Source organism: Aplysia californica, unplaced genomic scaffold (assembly GCF_000002075.1).
Source record: "Aplysia californica isolate F4 #8 unplaced genomic scaffold, AplCal3.0 scaffold00009, whole genome shotgun sequence".
Taxonomy (NCBI): Eukaryota; Metazoa; Mollusca; class Gastropoda; order Aplysiida; family Aplysiidae; genus Aplysia; species Aplysia californica.
Genome location: NW_004797279.1, coordinates 42,304 through 54,766, shown reverse-complemented (window position 1 = coordinate 54,766; position 12,463 = coordinate 42,304). Strand labels below are relative to the sequence as shown.

Below are 12,463 nucleotides of genomic sequence, written 5' to 3'. Positions count from 1 at the left end.
CAGACAGACAGACAGACAGACAGACAGAGAAAGGGAGAGAAAGAGTGAAAGAGAAAGAGAGAGAGAGACAGAGAGAGACAGAGAGAGACAGAGAAAGGGAGAGAGAGAGAGAGAGGAAAAAAAAGAGAGAGAGAGAGAGAGGGGGGATGTTACGAGTGATACGATGCCACGACAATGGTTAGTGGGCATCCATAACAACAACTTTGACTTTTAATCAAATAAAGTAAACAGCCAGAGCGTCCCTAAACGTGTCTTATACAATTATTTATTTTATACAACAGACCAAAACAAAGTCAAAATAAACACGATCAGGGACACTGTGGAAAGGTCGTTATACAAAGAAATCTAGTTTACTACGCTGGTTAAGACCTAGTGGCCCCTCATTTGAATAACTATTGCACCTCGTTTGAATACCGGTGGTAGTTTAAAAAAAAAAAACACCTCTAAATAACAAGTACGAAACAAAAACATTTTAGTTAGAGTCTACGGCACTTGCAACACAATACGGCCGAATAAGTGCCGAAGCATAGAAGTGTTACAAGACAAGAGAGTAATAAACACAAAGAAGAGGAGAGATAAGGACGATAGATGTATGATAGGAAAGAAGGAAGGAGCAAATCACACCAGAGCACCCCGCCAACCACCCACTCACGAAAACAGCGTTCTACTAGTAGATGTTGCCGTTCATCGAGTCGAGACTCGAGGGAGGATAATGGCTCAGTGGGCGTGACAAGTCGATGGTGTCGAGGTTGTATGGATTAATAATATAGATCTATCCTTATGCCAATGCACTTAAGATGTATCATCCAGAACTTACATGAATCATGAACAAATTTTATGGTGAATTCTTTTTCTGTTTTGTCTCTATAATTTTGTAGGCAAGCGTATTTAACATGACTTCAAAGCAATTCATATCATTTAGGTGGCGGGTTTCGGATTCTGCCTTCCAGGGCCAACCCAAGCTGAGAGGGATAGAATACAGTGCTTGGACCGTGTAGGAATTAGTATTATTATGATCACCATTGTCTTCTACGAAACGTTCACTCCCATTACATCCCCCTGAAATAATGAAGAGCCCACTGCAATTTTCTCAACCTCATCCATTAGTAAACAGCAGTATTACTCGCGTCATTGCCTCATTGCACACGAACCATCACGTGACTCAAGGCCATGACAGTCCCACCTGGGCACTCTCTAAGCCCCTTGGGTGTCCCTAACGGTCAGGACAGGGCCAGAAGACTCGCCTGGAATAGCAAACCACGGCAAAAGAACGGTGCACGGGATCCTGGCCAGCTGCGCGTCGTAGGCGGTATCGTAATGTCGATCTTAACCATGACACTGAAGTTTCAAGAGAGAAGAGGTCCTCGTTTTTCTCCGTGAAATAGAAACATCTCGTCCGAGAACACCGTCAGTGTCAGGCGCGGGCGTGTCTGCGGCAGAAGGACTCCGCCTTCTATTTTTATTTTAGTTTTCAATTTTAGTAGAGGTTTTGCGGCGCTCGCAACAGCATAAGGTCATATGAGCGCCAGAAGATTAGAGGTGTTACAAGAGAGTAACAAACATAACAAAGGAAAAGGGGAGATAAGGACGATAGATGTTTGATAGGAAAGAAAAAGCAAACCACACCAGAGCACCCGCCAACCACCCACTATTTTAATTTTAATGTATGTGTTTGTACGTCCTCAACGACACAGTTCAGATATTTTCGGAGACGGGATTCCTACCCTGCCTGCCAGACCATCCACCTCTGAGCTGAATTTTATGAAGAAAGCCCACAAGCCACTGACAAAGTTGCGTGTAAGAGAGCTGGCACACGATATTAAAAATTAAAGTAAAATTCAACGTCTCTTGTGTTAATATGTACACATCTAGATGCTTTTGTTGACGAGTGGAATTTCACCATTCGCGGGACATAAACAGTCCTGAAATTAAATGCATAGTTGTAAGAGAGAGAGAGAGAGAGAGAGAGAGAGAGAGAGAGAGAGAGAGAGAGAGAGAGAGAGAGAGAGAGAGAGAGGGGGAGGGAGGGGTGGGGGGGGGGGGTGAGGGAAAAGGAGATTCGGCTAAGGTAAGAGTGTGGTCGTGTTGAAGTTGAAGTCAGGTTTTGCAGTAAAAAATGTGACATTTCTCAATCATAAATGCATGCTCATAAAAGGCATCAGCGGCAATACAACTGAACAGCCCACTTGTCTATATCGCAGATACCTAGTCGTACGACTCACGAGCATAAAAATAACAAATTATTAAATGTAAGTCATAGTGTTTTTACGCCCCCTTCGAAGCAATTCAGACTATTTGGAAGACGGGCTTCCTCTCTGCCTGTCAATGCCAACCAGAACTGAGAGGGACGATATCACGGTAGAAAAACGGATAAAATACTGGATAAAAATTTAAACCCCACTTGGGAATCGAACTCGGGTCTCCTCCATGCGACAGAGAAGCGCCTATAACCGTTACACCACAGACGTCGGACTATAATAATAAAAATGAAATTATTGTTTTTTCTTTGTCAAGAACACTGGCTCATAGTGATTGGCGATTTTCACTTGTATTGGCCTGGACATAGTCCCATGAGCCCTGGGCCAGTCAGAATGGGGTGTTCCTCAATACTAGCTTGATCCGCAAGACTAACTAAGACAAACGAGACACAAGGGGCTAAAGGAGGGGGTGGGCACCTCGAGGTATCGGTGCGAAATCCGAAGTACTGTGAGGAGAGAGGTCGCAAATGTCTGTCTCACTAGATTGGCATTGAGCCAATAACACGATAGTCGTAATATGATACAAGTACACTCGCTATTTTTCGGGATGAAGAATTTGGCAGTTCTCAGAGGAGACCAATATCGTTTATTGTGCTGGAGAAATTAAAGAGAGACCGCCAGACAGAACAGTTTTTCAACAAGCAAAGCTTTTATAAGTTGAAGCTATACCACATTATTCACAACAACAACAAAACAAAAAATCGCAACTGATTTATGGAATGAAGTCTCTGTGGCAACCAACGCCCACTTCACTTTCCTGTGCTTCTCATGGTGTCTTGTTGAAAAACTCTTCGTGCATCTCTCTCTCTCTCTCTCTCTCTCTCTCTCTCTCTCTCTCTCTCTCTCTCTCTCTCTCTCCCCCTCTCACTCAGGGGCGAAGGCTGACTTTTTTGACAGGGTAATCAAAGTGAAATGGGACCAGATAGGGCCTGGAGATATCACACTCACACAAGTCACAAAAATCTTACTGGCACTGGAGGCGGCAACTCTTGAGTTGTGAAAGAAAACAAATCCTGAATTCATGTTGTATGCTTGTTCAACAGCTAAAATAATCGGGAAAGTATTTCATTAAATATTTATTCTAACTAACCTTACATTTAACTTTAGATTTGAACACACGAACACCAAGGAAAGAAGCAGAGATGTCAGCACTACAATGGCATGTTATACCAGACAGCCGAAACACTTTGGTAGAGCATGCCAATTATTAATTTTTTTTATTTCACATTTGGCTGTTTTTTGTCTAGCTTTTCGCGGCCAGGAGCCGGTGTCATAATCGAGGTCACGATCTGATTATAGGACGTTAAAAAGTCGAGGAAAAAAACAACAAACACTAGCAGTGTAGTAGCAGGAGTCAAAGGATTATTAGGAGTTAGTTCCCCTCACATCTGTGAGGTAGACTCGACCAGTGTCATAGTTCGCTTACTTAATCAGCGGGTCTGGGTGCTTATAACTGTGGCCCGAAAGGGGTGAACAGGGTATATGCGACAATGAATCAGTTCTGACTGCTATGCAGATGTTCCCTTCAACTCTATTGGTTGACTCTTCCCGCCTCACTTTAAGCTTACTTAATCAAAGCTTGTGACTGCTTATGGAGTGGCCCGATAGGGGCGAACAGGCTATTTCTGTGGCAATGAAACGGTTTTGAAGGTTAGGCATAGTCTATTGTTCATTGGTGATTATCAACGTCTTTTTACATTTAATTTATGAGGTTTACGTCTATGGGTGAATTTGACTGCACAATGTTTCAAAATTAGGAAGGGAAGCAGTGATTATTTGATTATATAGACGCTTCGCCTCTGCTCTCACTCTCTCTCTTTCGTCTCTTTCGTTCTCTCGTCTCTTTCGTTCTCCTTCTCTCCGTCTGTCTGTCTGTCGGTCTTTCTCTCTCACCCCCACCTTACACACATACAATTATTTATTCTGACCAAAGGTCTATGTTAACTACCTACCGCTACCAGTCTCCAGATAACACTAACGGTGTTGGGATCTGGGTTAATAACATTATAATGGGCACAATACATGGAATAGATGCCCGTTTCGCCCGATGGAGCACGTGATCGGGATGAATATTGTTACTTCTTCGACAGTTTATTATGTAAGCTCTCTTGATCTTGTACGTATGTGACAACCACTTAGTCTCTTCGTGCCTTTTATCCGCATGCGTATGTTTGCTCGAGCACGTGCATGCGCACGCATCTATGTGAGTGTGTGAGTGTGTGTGCGTGTGTGCGTGTGTGTGTGTGTGTGTGTGTGTGTGTGTGTGTGTGTGTGTGTGTGTTGGCGTGTGTATGTGTTTGTTTGAGAGCGTACGTACGCGTTGTAAGTAGTAAGACAGACAGACAGGTCAATAGACAGAAAGACAAAAGCAGGCAAACAGAAAAAGAATGCTCAATGAACAGTTTTGGAAGACGCTCGTTTGTTTGAGTAAATAGAAGCACGTCGAAATAATAATCGCCATTTAGTGCAGAGAAATAGTTAGACAGACAGATAGACATAATCAACATAGGGAAAGAAAAGAAGTAGAACCTAACAGCGGCGCCCAACAGAGGGAAAGAAAAGAAGTAGAACCGAAATGCGGCACGCTCCAACCATCCGCAGAAGACACGTCAAGTGACCGATGTTATACCTATTGATTTAGTAAGAGTTTGACGGCACTGGCAACAAAATAAGGTCATATAAGTGCCAAAGGTTAGAGGTGTTAAAAGAGAGTAACAAACACAAAACAGTAGGGGAGATGAGGATGGTAGATGTTCGATCACAGGAAACAAGGAGCAAACCACACCAGAGTTTCCGCCAACCACCCACGACGATGCCATCTCTGAAAAGAATCTTATGGGTCATGTAAAGATACCGATGAACGATTCTGGGCTCCTGGTACAAACCAGACCTGATCAGACGTCGTTCATCAGCTGGGGACAGATTGTCTACATGAGAGAAGGAAAACGGATTAAAAGCCCGGTCAAAAGGCTCATCAGCCTTGTTAGGCAACCAATCTAGCCATAGAACCAGCATGACGGAGGACAGACGATAGTATCCTGCATGAGACGAACTGGTTATCTGCGGCGTACCTCAGACAAATTTAAAGTTTAGTCAACACTAGGGAGGGGGGGTGTAGGGAAGGGGGGCATTTAGGTTCCCTGCTCGCCACAGAACAGAATGTAAGTAAAGCAGAGTTGGTTAGACGGTTTTTTAATAGGTGGTCACTGGGCAAGGTCGTGGTGCAAGACTCCATTACCGTGGCGAAAAACTCCAGGGTGTCAGAGAACGTTTTAGAAATGACCGCGTTCTTTTTGGCAGGTAAGGGGTTGGAGTGGGGTCGAGATAATCGTGTAATTCTCGAAAGCGGTAAAAGTAAACTCCTAGTGTACTGAGAGATTAGGTGTGTGTGTGTGTGGGGGGGGGGGGTAATTATGGCCATGATGAGTATGGAGAGGTCATGCTCTTCTGAGGAGTGTGAGTATAGAGGGGGGAGGGGGGTGATAGTGGCATGTAATTATTGGATTGGTGGTGGGAGTTTTTCGGGGGGTGGGGTCATGTCAGTGTGGGAAGATCATGTCCTTTTGAGGAAATGTGTAATTTGAAAGAAATGATTGGGGGAAGAGGGGGAGGGGGTATCACGTTATCATGGAAGTAGATACTTTTTTTTTTTTAGGGATAATTTTTTTTTAGGGGGGGGGTGTCGTGGGTAGGGCTTAAGTGAACACAATTGGGGGGGGGGGGGCATATCGGCTGAGGTTTTTGTTTTAGTTACAGAGGATGGACACCCATGCAATAACTGAGGCGCGTATACCATCTTCATAAATAGACCATTGGAAATGGTGGAGGTATTTTACACTTCCATCAATACAATTTAATTCGTTTACAAGGCAAGCTGCGACCCTGTCTGCCAGGGCCAACGCGGGCTAAGAAAGGGCTACAGCGTCCCAGCAAAAAGACCGAAATACTCGATCAAAATTCTCCCCACATGGGAACCGAAGTCAGATCTTTTGCGTGCGATGGCGAAGCGTCCGCCTAATCGCTACATCACAGACACCGTTTGAACCAAAATTATAACGCGTAGCTCACATTCGTACATCGCAGCAAAATGACTGGAAAATAAGTCAGCTGAGACTTCGTTTAAAAAAACTGATCTGGAATGTCCCAAAAAGTACGTGTCACGGGTCTTCAAAACACGATGTTTGGGTCAAAAATTCAATTTTTAACTTTGTCCATTTTTGGGTACCTGAACATCTAAAGAATCGATATCGCTTGATGTTTCATTCTAAAAAAAGACAAGAATTCACCGTTAGATGCGTTTTCCGGAGGGCACCCTTCTCAAAAGTAGGCGAGTTTTCTTCATATTAGCAGCCCATAATTGGAAGGTGACAACAGCCATGCGTCTCCGTGTCACCCAAACATGTTTAGTATCGTTGTGCTCCCAAGCTTTTCTTCTTTCAAGACAATAAACGATCAAGACTATCCAGACCTGTGTATTTCTGGCAGTTGAGCACATATTATAGTTTTTTCAGATCAATTAATGTACACATAAGAAATACAAATGCCACATAGCAAGTTCAAATGCAACATTGTAAGCTTCACGCCACATAAAAAGTTCAAATGTACATTAGGAAATTTTAGTGCACAATCATGCGTAACAAATTCAAATGTGCAAATAGCAAATCCAAATGTAACACAATAGCAAGTTCAAATGCCACATAGCAAAAGCAAATATCCTCCACAAAGATTATTCAGCGTGAAAAGCATTTTAATGTGCTCAAACTGAGTTGACGACAACCATAAGCAGTTTAATTTTAAGGTGAATTGATCACCATTTTAAAGAAATCCCGAGGATGCTCCCGCGGAAAGAAATTCAGATAGGACTGAAGCAGCTAGACATCAATATGCAGCATGGCTGATGTAGAACATGTAGCGGTATAAATTTGTCTTTATTGAGGAAGCTGGTAGCAAGCCGTTGACGAATAGAAACCGATAAAGAGCACGGAGTGGTCAATGCTTTGTTCGAGTAATGCAGGGTCAAAGGGGACCGAACCGCACGATGCCATAGGGGCCTATCTGCTGTCAGTGACGAGGGTGGCATAGCGTTTTGTAGTGCAACGGTAAGTAAATAAAAGTAAACTTGGCTTTGATTTCACTCAGTTAGTTCTCAAATATACATGTACTAGCAGTGTGTTGATTTTGTATCATAACCAATCGTTTTTGTTTAAACATGTGAGTTTATTTTCGGTTTTTAACATAATTTAACTACATGTATTACTTTCGTTTCTCATGATTTCTTCCTTGTGGAACAACATGGCTTACGCCAAACCTTTTCGTGGTAAAAAAACCTAAACCCTTTTACTTCTTACCTTAATATACTTCTTATACTTTTAGCCTCCTTTTTAGTTTTAGTAAGAGTTTTACGGCACTTGCAACACAATAAGGTCATATAAGTGTCGAAGATTAGAGGTGTTACAAGAGAGTAACAGACACAAAAAAGGAAGAGAGATCAGTATGATAGATATTAGATAGGAAAGAAGGAGCAAACCACACCAGAGCACCTGCCAACCACCCACTTAGCCTCCTTTTACTCTAGTTCAAGCATAATTACATTTGAACTTGCAATGTGGCATTTGAATTAGCTGTGTGTTACATTTGAGATTTCTATGTTTACATTTGAACTTGCTACTGTTGTACTAGGACTTTTTATGACGTCATTTGTATATTTGGATTTGCTAGGTGTAATTTGGTCTTTCTATGCGGTCTTTGAATTTGTTATGTGTATATTTGAACTGAAAAAACTATATATTATTATGCAAGACACAGGGCTCCTCTTTTTGTACATTTTTGGGTTGTGTTGGACAAAACGAAACCCCGTTGCTGAAAATAATACAATACGACGTCAACACTCGGTTGTAAAATGCCGCACGGTATGGTCTCAAACAGTACTTTACGACCACCGTCGTTTCTTCTTTCGATTAAAGAGCCGTTTGGATTACTGCTACAGATGAAACCGTCGGATTCGCTTTTGTATTTGACAAAGACATAATTTTGTTTCTGATGCCTCTTTTTTAGTAGGCTACAGAGCAGGTAAATCTAATTCTAAGCAAAGTTTCCTTTTTTGAATGTGCATGTATTGTACGATCTAAGAAGTGGACATCAGGGTGGGCACAGCCGATCAACCAAGAGTGAAAAGTTAAGATCATTGAACTGCCTGTCGCGTCAAAGATCAGCCACTTTCGTGAAAGTGATCACATGAGCATTGTAAAACTTGATGAAACGGTACAATGTTTGCCCTAGACGTGATCACACCGAAACGTGCGAACACGGAATGCGTGGGTTGCAGTAGGACTCATTGGTCCGAACTGGTTCATGGTTGAAGACTATGGTATAGCAACAGTGGTAGCAGATTGTTATCAGAAGAAATCACCAGCAAGTAAAGTTCAATGCCTACAAGAATGAACAAAAAACTCGATGAAAGTATTTGAAAGTCGTGTTTAGTTTAGTTTTAGCAAGACTGTTGCGGCACTAGCAACACGAATAGGTCATATAAGTGCCAAATTTTATTAGAGACTAATAATACTAGTGTATACAAAGAAAAGAAGGAGAAGAGATAAAGATGATACATGTTAGATATGAAAGAAGGCGCAAACCAAACAAGAGCACCCGCCAACCACACATTGAAAGTTGTGCAATTCATAATTCATGAGTATTGCCGAATTTGTACAAAAGACGAGTGGCCACGCAGGTTTCAGTAAGAAAAGGAAAATATTATATATGTACCGAAAAGGAGCAGAAGGAGAAAACCACGCCAGAGCAACACCTTTCACTGCACCAGAAGCGAATTACTACGCTGTAGTCCAAGTTTGCAGCTTTTAAATACGACAATGGCTACACTTCGCCAAGAACTGATTAGGATGACCATACGAGAGTAACACTGAAGAAATAGAATTAACAAAATTTACAAGAACGCAGACCATCTATCAGTGCCACGCGGTACAATTTTATTTACGGGTACAATAAAATGACACAGACAAAACAAAACTGAGACAGTCAACTCCTGAAAGAATGAGAAAAGGCATCAATAAGGAAGTGGACACTTTACAGGACGTCACTGCAAATTCTACGGCAATGCTAGTGTTTAAATGTTTTCTATTTTAGTAAGAGTGTCACAGCACTTGCAAAACAAATACCTGTATTTCATCTAAGTGCCGAAGATTACAGGTGTTACGAGAGAGAGTAACAAACACAAAAAAGGAGGAGGAGAGATAAGGACGACAGATGTTTCAGAGAAAAATAGGAACAAACCCCACCAGAGCACCCGTCTACCACCCACTGCAAATTACAAATGTAATACTATGCCACACGAGCTGGACAGACTCACGACTTACCTGAGACGGCAGCGAGCGCGAGCATCGACAGCAGAAGCAGGCACACGAGGCGAGAGCCGGACCCCATGACTGACCAGGAGCAACACCGACGGCAGCGATGAAAGAGGGCCGATGCGGACGATCACCAGCTGGACAACTGACTGCAGGCTGCAGGCAAGCACCCGACCCGGGGAGAACAGACAAAGTCTCTCACTCGAGTCCAGGTGTCTGACGTCAGAACAAACAGGCTCACTCCCAACCGCCGACGACAACAATGCACGGCAACAACTTACTGTAGGAGATCTATGCTAAAGGAGACTTAGGAGACTTTCGGACACAGAACGAGAAAGGATCTGTGCCGGTGGAGGGGGAAAAGAAAAGAAAACTTTCTATCTAAAGTTGTAAGACGAGATTGAGTCTTTGAGTCCGGGTGTAAGAAAGAAAGTCTCGGGGAGAGTTAAGAGACGAGTGAGTGAGTGAGCGCCGTCCGGAGAGAAACGATGTTGCGCGCGTGCGTACTGCGAGTCTCCGTTACCCTGGCACCGGCCGAGCGTGGATTTATAAGCCCTCGGATTACGAGTGGGAGGTCTCTCTTTCTCTCTCTCTCCCTCCTCGTCCCTCCTGCCCTACCCTAGGCTGGCCCACCCGCTCAAATTGCGCACGCACTTTCCTCCACCCCACACTCACTCTCACTACCCATCTCCGCCTCCCCGTCATTGAGTAACGTATTTATTGGCCTATGCATTAAAATTAGATCAAAATAATGTTCATACTGTATTGCTCAAGTCAAATTATGTAATTACTGATGATACCCCGTCTCCCCCCCAAAAAAATGTTTTTAAAATAGATAAATAATATCTTTTGAAAAGATATAATAATATATAAAAGTAAAACCTATATAAAAATAATATAAGTAAAATAAAATATTTAGTTCAGTTTAATTTTAGTTTTAGCGCGAATTTTACGGCGCTTGCAACGCAAATAGATCATATAAGTGCTGCTACTAGAGAGTTACATACACATAAAAAAAGGACAGATAAGAACGATAGATTTGAAAGGAAAGAAGGAGTACACCAGAGTACCCACAAACCATCGAGATACAAAATACAGAAAATATATTTTAAAATGTTACATGTAGGCGTTTTAACCCCTCCATCAACACACTTTGGATCATTTAGGAGGCAGGCTTCTGACCCTGCCTGTCAGTACCAACCCGGGCTCAGAGGGATATAGACCTACCATCCCAACAAAAAGACTGAGATACTCGATACATTTATAAAAATTTTCTCCTCACTCGGGAATCGAATTCGGGTCTCCTGCGTGCAACATCGATTCGAAGCGCCTTACCGCTACACCACAGACACCGGAAACATATATCTTTTAAACAAAACAAAAACAAGAGGCAAAAACAACAAAGTAACAGAACAAAAACAAGACAAAACAACACCTCCCCACTCCCTCCCCCGAATAAAAAAAGTAAGCCCTCCCTGTGCTGTTATCGCCAGCGACACAGAAAAACAAAACAACACAGCGTCAGCAGGCTGAAGTAAAGAGAAGCATATCGACAAAATAGTGGTCATTTAGTGATGGGGAGAAGCGAGACATACATACAAACAGAAACAAAAGAGGGAAATTAAAAATGTAAGACCTACAGCAGTAACGCCCTCCAACTACCACAACTGCCTGCCAATACAGAAATGTTCTTTTCGTTATTGTTTTTTTTAGCGTAGGTATTTTACCCCCCCCCCCCCCCTTTCCCAACCAAATCGACATAAATTAGATCACTGCCAATATAGCACGAATGTAATAACAACAATATTTAACCAGTAACTTTACCACAATATCTCATGGTAACCCCTGAGGTGCCTATGGCGTCGCGTCATTTCCACTCACACAAGCGCGACCGTGGGAATCGGCATGCATAACTTGATTAGCAACCCGAGAATGAAAGTAAGACCAAAATAAAAAACACCGGTCAAGCAGTTGGTTAACCCTCTCACTACCAGGACACCTGTATAATAATAATAATAATAATAATAATAATAATAATAATAATAATAATAATAATAATGATAATAATAATAATAATAATAATAATAATAATAATAATAATGATAATAATAATAATAATAATAAAGATGATGATGATGATGATGATGATGATGATGATGATGATGATGATGATGATGATGATGATGATGATGATGATGATGATGATGATGAAGATAAATAAATAAATACATAAATACATAAATAATAGCTCGTCCATCAGTCCTGACGATGCCCAATACATCCGCGGCCGCAGAGGAGAATATTTTGAGGATTTACAGCGCTCGCAATTGCATAAGGTCATATGAGCACTAGAATATTTTTTCAGCGAAACAGATGAGTTATAGGTACATATATTAAAGGTTTAGATGCCTTGTGGCTTCCGCTGTGGTCGATGAGGCCAATTTTGGCAGAGAATTATTAATATTACGAAAAGAGCCTATTACTGTCGCGGGTTAGCTAAAGCAATAAATGGGTTAAAGGGTTCAACGAATCAAATGCTTCCATGAAAGCCCTACCCGAAAGTATGTTACTTTCCCACCCAGGCTCCCAAATTGAGTTTTGGTTTTGGTAAACGTTTTACGGCGCTCGCAACTGAATAAAGATTGAACCTGGTCCTACAAATATTCATGAAACCTCTTTGTGAGGACGTCATGGCAACGTGTGGTGCACGTCATTCAGCGGAAGCAGGAGGGGCCCACATTAAGCCTACACAAAACGAGTCAATGGAAATGAGCACATCGCTTTTTAAAAACGGGGGAAAAAAGAAGCTATGTTTGTGACAGTTGGCAATAAATCACGCCAACA

General features: G+C 42.2%; 1 protein-coding gene across 1 annotated transcript in view; it reads right to left on the bottom strand.

Moving 5' to 3' along the window:
* LOC101860216 overlaps positions 1-10,211 on the bottom strand; it is a gene marked incomplete at its 5' end in the record, with an annotated part of 56,010 nt that extends 45,799 nt beyond the window's left edge. The window contains 1 exon segment of the mRNA XM_005089744.2: positions 9,629-10,211. Coding sequence (XP_005089801.1) covers positions 9,629-9,695 — 67 coding nt within the window.
* Between the last annotated feature and the right edge of the window lie 2,252 nt (positions 10,212-12,463).